Here is a 7893-nt window from a genome sequence, read left to right as displayed (position 1 = left end):
CCCCCCTCACAGAACCGGCCCGGACTCCCAGCAGCCCCCGCCTTAGCCCCCGAGGCAGCGGAGGGAGCGCTCTCCGGGGCCCGGCCCCGCCGCTCCCCGTGCCCCCAGCCCCTTCTCCCCGCGGCGGCCTGAGGCGGCGGCACGTCCCATCTCCGCCTCACCTGGAGGTGATGGCGGCGGAGCAGCGGACCCGCTCGCTGAGGTCGCACAGGGCCTGGTAGTGGAGGTCGCGGCCCTTCTCCCGCTCCAGGTGGCAGGCGTAGAGGGAGAGCAGGATGCCGGCCGCGCACACCGCGGAGCGGGCCACCCGCTCCCAGCGCGGCACCGACACTCGCAGCAGGACGGGCGCCGCCATCTTACCCCCTCCCTCCGCCTCAGCCCGCGACGCGCGCCCGGCGCCGACCAGCCGCGCACGCGCGCCCACACCCCATTGGCTCGCTGGGCGGGCGCGCCTCTCCCGCCCCACCCCGCCGATCGCGCCGGACGTGGCGCTCCGCGACGACGTCACGTCAGGCCAAGGCGGGGAGGGGAGGGGGGCGTGGCGCGGCTGGGGGGTTATGGCGCCGCCTGGCGGTCATCAGGCGGCACTGCAGGGCGGCCCCCCCGCGGCCCGGGCTGCCTCCTCTCCCCCCGCCCCGGTTTCAGCAAGAAAATGAGTTTTTCCCCCTTTTTCCTCAGATCTGGGCCGCGGGCGGGATCTGGGCTTTTTCCGGGGAGTGCTACGAAAGCTGGCACAGCTGCCGTGACCCTCAGGGCTGATGGGCCACTTCACTATAGCTAAGGCCACGCTGGTCTCTTAGGCAGGTTCTCCAGTGAGCGCTCCAGGTTTTTTTCCATGATTTTGCAGAAAATGAGCCAAACCGCCGCAGCATGCAGCCACGCAAAGCCCAGCTGCTGCCTCCTGTGCAGAGGGACCTTCCTGAGGGCCTGTTATGTTCCCAAAGTTCACCCTGAGGCCTTCCGGGATGCGTAATTTGGACAAGCGATACAAAAAGTGCGTTAAAAGTTTGGTTTTTCTAGCGCACACCATAGCCTGGTGCTCTGCCTCGCTCTGGAGCAGCGAAATCAATGGATTTCCCCAAGCCTTGCTCAGCCTTATCTTTGGACAAATATGCTTTGCACTTGAGCAACGGGAATTCGTCATCTGTTTCCCAGATCTAGGATCACATTCGTATCACACCTCTAAATATAGCTGGCAGACCTGAGAGTCGATAGCACTAGGCAGAATTAGACAGATACAACCAAAGGCAATCAGGGCTGGATCTTCTTTCTTTTGTACGTCTCTGGTTTCTATCAAAAGTAGCACCAACACCTCTCTAGCTGTAGTTTAGGAACCAGCTAACATCTCTGGTCTACCAACACAAAAGTCATCTAGTAGCTCAAAAGAAACAATCTTTGCTTACTGTAAACACCCACCATAACCACCATTATTGCTTTATTTTGAGCACTGGCTATTTCTTCTCCTTCCCTTCCCCATTTCCTTGCACGCACATTATTGATAGGCATTAGCAGATGGAAGAGCGAGTCAGTACAAAACGAAGCTCTGTGAGTTTTCCCAAGGAAGGCAGGAAGACAAAACACAATGGCAGCATTCATACCGCCAGTTATGCCACCCGTGCCTTCATTGTTCTGCAAAACAAAACTAATTCAAAGACAGATGTGTTGCAAAATGACTTCAGCAACAAGAAGGAATCCCTCTGCCAGCAAAAAAGGGAAACTGACAACTATTAATTAAAAAGAGTTGAGAAAACCATTCATTAAGAAATGAGGGGTTTGAACTCTAGCTAGAGTATAAACTAAATTAAAAATCTCCTGTTCTCTATGCTGTGCCTTCTGCTATCAGTGGGAACAGGAGGAGAGGGACAACGGGAAAGAAGCAGAGATGACCAAGATAGAAGGGGCAACCAAAAAAATAACAGATATACTAAAGCTGCAGGAAAAGAAATCACCCTATCTCATATGTTTATAGCTTGGCCTTTAAATGATGAGGTCTAGTCCAAGCTTTTCTTTTTACCAACCAAATGGGCACCATGGGATGTTGGGCCCTGGAAGCACCGCTCAGGCTGGCAGCAGTGGATGGAGGAGTGGGGCTGAGCTCTGCCCTGCCCTGCCCTGCCGGGTTCTGAGCCATCCTGCCTTGCTCTGGGAGCTATTCACCGGGCCAACCGCAGGAGAGAAAGTGCCCAATCTGAAGTGAATTACTTACTGTCTCTCTGGAGTGCAAAACTCATGATGCTTCACAGGCGTTTGACAAAACCCCAGACCCAGAGCTGCTGAGGAAGCAGCCGAAATGGTGAGAGGTCAAGAGTAAAAGAACCAGAGAGAAGAAGTGTGCAGAGACAAACTCCTGCAGTAATGCCAGCAGCCTGAATTTGTGTGGATGCTGCTGTTCTGAACCTGATATATTGTTTATATTTATCTCCTAATAATTTTGACATTAACAGCAACTGCTTTTCTGACCGACGCCTTGCTTTTGGATTACCATTGCTATACAAACTCACAATATTCATGCTTCCGTCATCAGACAGTAGTGACATTCCCTTACATACAAGATGTTGAAATGACTGGTCTTACACAGCTACCTCCCTCACAACTGAAGAAATTGTGAACAAGCAATTTTTTGTCATGACAACGGCTTTCTGATGAAGTGATAATGTTGCAGGGCAGGAATCGCATTTTGGGGATGAATGTGTATATAGGTACTCTAAGGATAAAAAGCAAGGTGCTTGCTTATAATGGCAAATGGAGTTGTTTGAAATGTCACTTTGTTGAGCCTAATTTGAGAGTTTATTAACTCGTTAGGTCTAATCCTGTGTATGTTAGTCATCTGGACTCTTTTCATTATTTTCAATGGGTTTTAGATCAAGAATAAAACCAAACAACTTGTGTGCTATATTAACTGAGTCAGTAAAGATTTTGGCAGAACAGTTTTACCTCTGGTATATCGAGACTTATGTAGTAAACTCTAGGGACTATATTTTAATTATATTCTAAGTTATATGACATAACTTGTGTCTTTCTCCTTATTAAATGATTCATTCTTTCCTAAAACTCTGCTAAGGCTAATAACTCATGGCATATTCCAGAAATCATTTGTGCTTTGTCTAAAAAACTCCCTCTATTTAACAAAGTAAGTGCTGTGCCATTCCTTCACTTTACTGTAACAGCTCTAGATCCAGTATCATGACTACACAGTAGAAGGCCTGACTTTTATGTATTCTCTTCCATTTGCTTTTTTATTGTGTTCCTGTCCCTAGACTATGCAGTACCACTTTTCAAGCCATCTTCAAGCACTTGCCTCCAAACTTCCCCGCCTTTTTTTTTTTTTTTTTTTTTTTTTTTTTTAAAAACAAAAAGCAGCCACCTTCCAACCCCTGATTCAGGTGTGCGGACCCTTCAACCCACAAGGACAGCCGAGAGGGGGTCAGGCCTTGCTGGCGCCACCAGTGACCATGGTGCTGTCATGACGTACCCCGTGTTAGAGCTGCTGTGTATAAAATTAATACAGTGACTAATTAATTAATTAATCTATAAATTTTAAGAAGACATCCCTCAAAATATGGACGGCGTTTTGAAAGGCAAACCCAGTAAGTGCGTACCAGCCCGTGCCGACCCTCTTGTGCATGTGGCGGAGGGGGGCAGGGGGTGCCCTCGCTCCTTTTTGGGGCGGTTGGCGATAAACCCCAGGCTTTTGGGGGAAACTGAGCAATCCTGTGAGAGGCTGAAGGGCTTTTGGAGGCTCCTTCACGGGGACACGTGTGCCACCAGAGCACACGCAGAGCAGAGCAATCGCAGTCTCTTCTCCAGAGACGGCGATTCTCACAGGGCAGGCGCGCGTTTAAACGCGATTTAAGTGTTTTATTCTCACAGCCGGACCCGCCGCCATCCCTCCCTCACACACCCGTTTCCCGCTCCGGGGCAGCGCCTCAGGAGAGCGACGGAGGGGGCGGGGCCGCCGTGAGCCCCGCCTCCCCTCTCCACCCCACCCACCCCCGCGCGGCGTTACGGCAGTGACGCAGGCGCGCGCGGCGGGTGTCGGGTGACCTTCAGAGGCGGCGGCTGGTGTGAGGCCGCGTCCTCTCGCTTCTCCTCAGCTCCCGAACCTCGTCTCCCCCGCCGCGATGCCGAGGGGCGGCCGGAGCCGCACGTCCCGCATGGCGCCCCCCGCCAGGTGAGGGCCGCTGGGCCCCTTCCCTCCTCCTTCTTTTCTTCTTCTTCCCCGCCCCCGTGTAGGCCGCAGGCCGCAAAGGCCTTTCCGCCATTCCGAGGTTGGGTGGCGCACCGGGATGGGGGTTAACGGGAATGGGGATGGGGTGTGTGTGGCCCGGCTGCTTTCAGCTCGGTTAGCGGAGCGGGGTTAGGCGCTTTGCGGGGATGGAAGTGGATCTCCTCAGCGCTTGCTCGGCGGCGGGGCCTGGCCGTCCAGTGCCTGAGCATTAAGGTCCTATTTAATCGGCCCCTTCTGGGTTCTATCTCATTTCCCTAAAAATAGCGCAGTTCTTTGGGTTGTGGGGGTGCAGCCAGTCTTTAAAACACAGCCAAAAAGCAGCCTGTAAACCTTACCCTATTGTACATAAATCACTCACCAGAACATTGTGTTCCTGACATCAACGTGAAGGGTGTAACAAGGAGGAATTGCAACCTCTGCCCGGTATGAGTTTGGAGTGATGATGTGCTGTTTATGTCCTTGCAGTCGGGCACCACAAATGAGAGCTGCATCACCAGCGCCTGCTGCTCGGGCGCCTGTCCCAGCAGCGGCACCGGCTTCTGCTGTGGCTGCTCCTGCACCGAAGCAGCCTGGTCTGATGGCACAGATGGCTACAACCGCTGCCGGAGTTGCTGTAGGCTCTGCTGTAGGCCATACCATAGGTCATGCGCTTACAGGAGGATTTGGTGGAGGAAGCGGCTCTGAAGCTGCGAGGCCTGATATTACTTATCAGGTAAGAGAGGGCCCAACTGGATGCCAGCTGATGAGGCACAGTTAACTTGGGACATTGTGGGCTGATGTAATTGCTATAGACATAAAGACCACACAAATCGTGGCTGGGAAAGCTGGGGTAACTTTAGTGACTCAGTCTCCAAGACAGCTAGCACAATCACCATGAGTATCTTAAAAGTAGTTCAAAGGGATGCATGAGTGATACATGCTTGTGGTAGGGTATTAGTGTCGTTTTTCCTACTGTAGTACCCCTCTGAATGTTCCAGGTCTGGTGATGGTAAGATCTATTGAAAGACATTTTTGTGCTGTGCAAACATGAAAATAATGCTGTTACCTTGCCCAGATGCTATCCAGAGTTACCCGAGTGTATCTAAAGTTACCCAAGTGTTTGTAACTTACAAAACTGTTCAGAATATGTCATGCAGCTGCTGGAAACTTATTTTGTACTTTAGCCCATTATTTGTTTTCAATTTAAAAAGTAACACAACATTTTGACTAAAACGCAGGGAAGGAACACACAGCAAGCAGTGCTTGGGGTGGATTGGCTCCATAGGCTGGAGCTGTTGAAAGGGTGCTTACAGAGGTGTTTGCCATTTCAGGAGCCACAGGCAGCTCAGCCTGCCTACCAGCAGCAGCAGCAGTCGCAGTTTGCTCCTTGCCAGTATGAAATGAAACAATTCCTGGAGTGTGCGCAGAACCAGACTGACCTCAAGCTGTGCGAGGGCTTCAGTGAAGTACTGAAGCAGTGCAGGTTTGCTAATGGTAAGTAAACAGTGCTATCAGACTAAATGAGCTAATCAGTAAAATTATCGTGGGAATATCCTGGTTTTTTCGATCCATACGGTAAAGAATGGGGATTGATACAGACCACATACACCAAAGTCAGTTAAAGCAAGTTGCTGTTCTGTTTGGCTTCCTCTTTTGGTCTTGTACATGTAGCTGGAGGTGATGGGGTGGAGAGAGTATGAATTCCTGAAGCTTCTGTGCTGGTGCATGGATTGAAGCTAACTCTTTAGGAGGCTGGTGGCAGCATGCTTGGAGAATCAGCGTAGCATTGCTGGCCTGTAGCAAGTGCCTGTTTAGCACAACTGACAAACCATCCTGACCTGGGAGAAAGGAGACTGCGGAACACTGGTGCCTGGGTGCGCACTGCTGGAGTCTGCAGTTCAACGTGCCCCAGCAAACAGATGAGGGGAGAGGGAATACCCAAACGTACGTCTGTCTGCCTTATGTATAGCAAGGAAGACCACCTGCCGTTTAGGGATTCAAAACTTCGTGCAATTAACTGTGATAACTTCTTACCTTTCAGGTTTAGCCTAAGCCTTCAGAACAAGGTTGCTGAAGACCATCTTACAAGAACTGACCTATGAATGAAAAAAAGCTCAGTAATAAAGTCTAAAGCTGTCTGATACGTTGTTAGTTCATAGATCCACGTTGTCGTCCTCCCTGTGGCTTGATTGCTGCCATAGCTGCTACAGATGTGATACAACTTACAGCCGCAAATTAATTTAGCACAAAATGGAAGAATGAACAATAAAGTGGAATGAGCTAATTTGGGTTAACCGGTTTGCTGATTGTGTTGAATGTAAGTGTTATGGTGTATAAATAAACTTCTCTCTCTCTAGAAGTTCCTTGCTTTAGTGGGCTTGGGAGTTCAGTCTCAAGGGTGAGCAGGTGAGACCTGATTTTGGCAGGCTTCTGCCTGCTTGCCAGCAATGGTGCCTGAAGGGCTGGAGCTGCAGGAGTTCAGCACCGCTGGTAGCTCAGCGGTTAGCTGTGCTTGCCAGACATCTCCTACTTCAGCATTTGAACCCCACAGGCAACTTCTGCTGACTGAAATAGGTAGTGACAAGGCAGGCTGTGTCTGACTCCACACTACTGTGCATGCAGCAGGTCTTGGTTCCCCAAGGGCATCCTATCCTACTTTTAAAAACAAGCTCTATCTTCAGATTCAGGAGATTCTGAGAAATATCTTCCTTCTGCTCAGAGGATCTCAGTGGTAGGCCATTACCTGAGCAAGCCTATGTGCTATCAAGCAGCTGTATGCTTCTAAGATCATACAGTCTTACATCAGACACACAGTTTCCAGTAACACAAGACGAGGCTGTAGGTTTTTTCTTCCCCCATCTTGTGGCAGGAGCCGTGGACCGAAACATGAGAAGGTGGCCCAGCTGCCTGTGGGTGGTGTGGCCTTGGGCAAGTGACAAAGCTCCTGCTGCAACACGAAGGGAAAAAAAAAAAAAAAATCAATCTCCATTTAACAAAAGTATTTACGGATGCAAAGTGCAGGTCCCCGTTTTTCCATCAGAGGGAGCAGCCAGCTCATGCCCTGCTAAAATCCCTGGAGCCTGCGGAGAGAAACGGCCTCCTGCACTTCAGCTGTGTTGTAAGCCCTGCGCCGCGAAGGGAGGACCGGAGGACCGGGGAGCTGTGCGAATAACCTCGCACCCAAAAGGGCGATTCCTGTTAAAAATACTTCCGTAGCATGACCTGTTTTTCCTGACCTGCTTTTACGCTGTTCTGCCTGTTCCTCAAAGCCTTTCGCCTCTGATCTGCAGTTCCTGGAAGTGAAAAGATAAAATCGGTATTCAAAAAGGGGAAGGGTTACCTCAGACGTGGGGGACGAGGACACGACTACCCTTCCTGGTGACCCGAGAACCTTCGCTTCTGCTGATCGACCTCACCTCCCAGTTCCCAGGTGTTTCACCGTCCCGGTGAAAAGAAGAAAAAAAAAAACCCCAAAACCCAAACACCACCCAGTTTGGGCCAGAAACGCCCGCACCGGGCTGGTGCCCGTTTTCCAGCAGACATCCCTAAAACGCCGCGCAGCCCCGCGCAGGGAAGGGTTAAGGCCGGCGGCCCGCCGGAGGCAGTCCCCGAACCCCCGCCGCTCTTCCGCTCCCCTCGCCGGCGGCCGGCAGCTCCTCTCCCTTCCCCGAGGAGGGGAGAGGACG

At 51.3% G+C, this 7893-nt stretch overlaps 2 protein-coding genes across 2 annotated transcripts in view; one reads left to right on the top strand and one right to left on the bottom strand.

Moving 5' to 3' along the window:
- VKORC1L1 (vitamin K epoxide reductase complex, subunit 1-like 1) overlaps window positions 1–377 on the bottom strand; it is a 16833-nt gene extending 16456 nt beyond the window's left edge. Inside the window, exon 1 of the mRNA XM_010573578.1 lies at window positions 162–377. Coding sequence (XP_010571880.1) covers window positions 162–355 — 194 coding nt within the window. The 5' untranslated portion in view covers window positions 356–377. The remainder of the gene's footprint in view (window positions 1–161) is intronic.
- A 3649-nt stretch (window positions 378–4026) lies between these two features.
- CHCHD2 (coiled-coil-helix-coiled-coil-helix domain containing 2) lies at window positions 4027–6549 on the top strand. The gene is made up of 4 exons (XM_010573577.1): window positions 4027–4171; window positions 4694–4940; window positions 5539–5701; window positions 6249–6549. The coding sequence occupies exons 1-4, from the start codon at window positions 4122–4124 to the stop codon at window positions 6257–6259; spliced, it is 471 nt and encodes a 156-aa protein (XP_010571879.1). The 5' UTR covers window positions 4027–4121; the 3' UTR covers window positions 6260–6549.
- Window positions 6550–7893: the final 1344 nt, after the last annotated feature.

The sequence above is a fragment of the Haliaeetus leucocephalus genome, unplaced genomic scaffold (genome assembly GCF_000737465.1).
Source record: "Haliaeetus leucocephalus isolate CR32 unplaced genomic scaffold, Haliaeetus_leucocephalus-4.0 Scaffold395, whole genome shotgun sequence".
In the NCBI taxonomy this organism is placed as follows: Eukaryota; Metazoa; Chordata; class Aves; order Accipitriformes; family Accipitridae; genus Haliaeetus; species Haliaeetus leucocephalus.
Note: the sequence above shows the minus strand (reverse complement) of the source record. Positions and strands in the feature narration are given on the sequence as shown.

Coding starts and splice junctions, on each gene's coding strand:
- CHCHD2 (XM_010573577.1), top strand. CDS start 4,122: ATGCCGAGGGGCGGCCGGAGCCGCACGTCCCGCATGGCGCCCCCCGCC. Junction 4,172..4,693: donor CGCATGGCGCCCCCCGCCAG/GTGAGGGCCGCT, acceptor ATGTCCTTGCAG/TCGGGCACCACAAATGAGAG. Junction 4,941..5,538: donor GGCCTGATATTACTTATCAG/GTAAGAGAGGGC, acceptor TTGCCATTTCAG/GAGCCACAGGCAGCTCAGCC.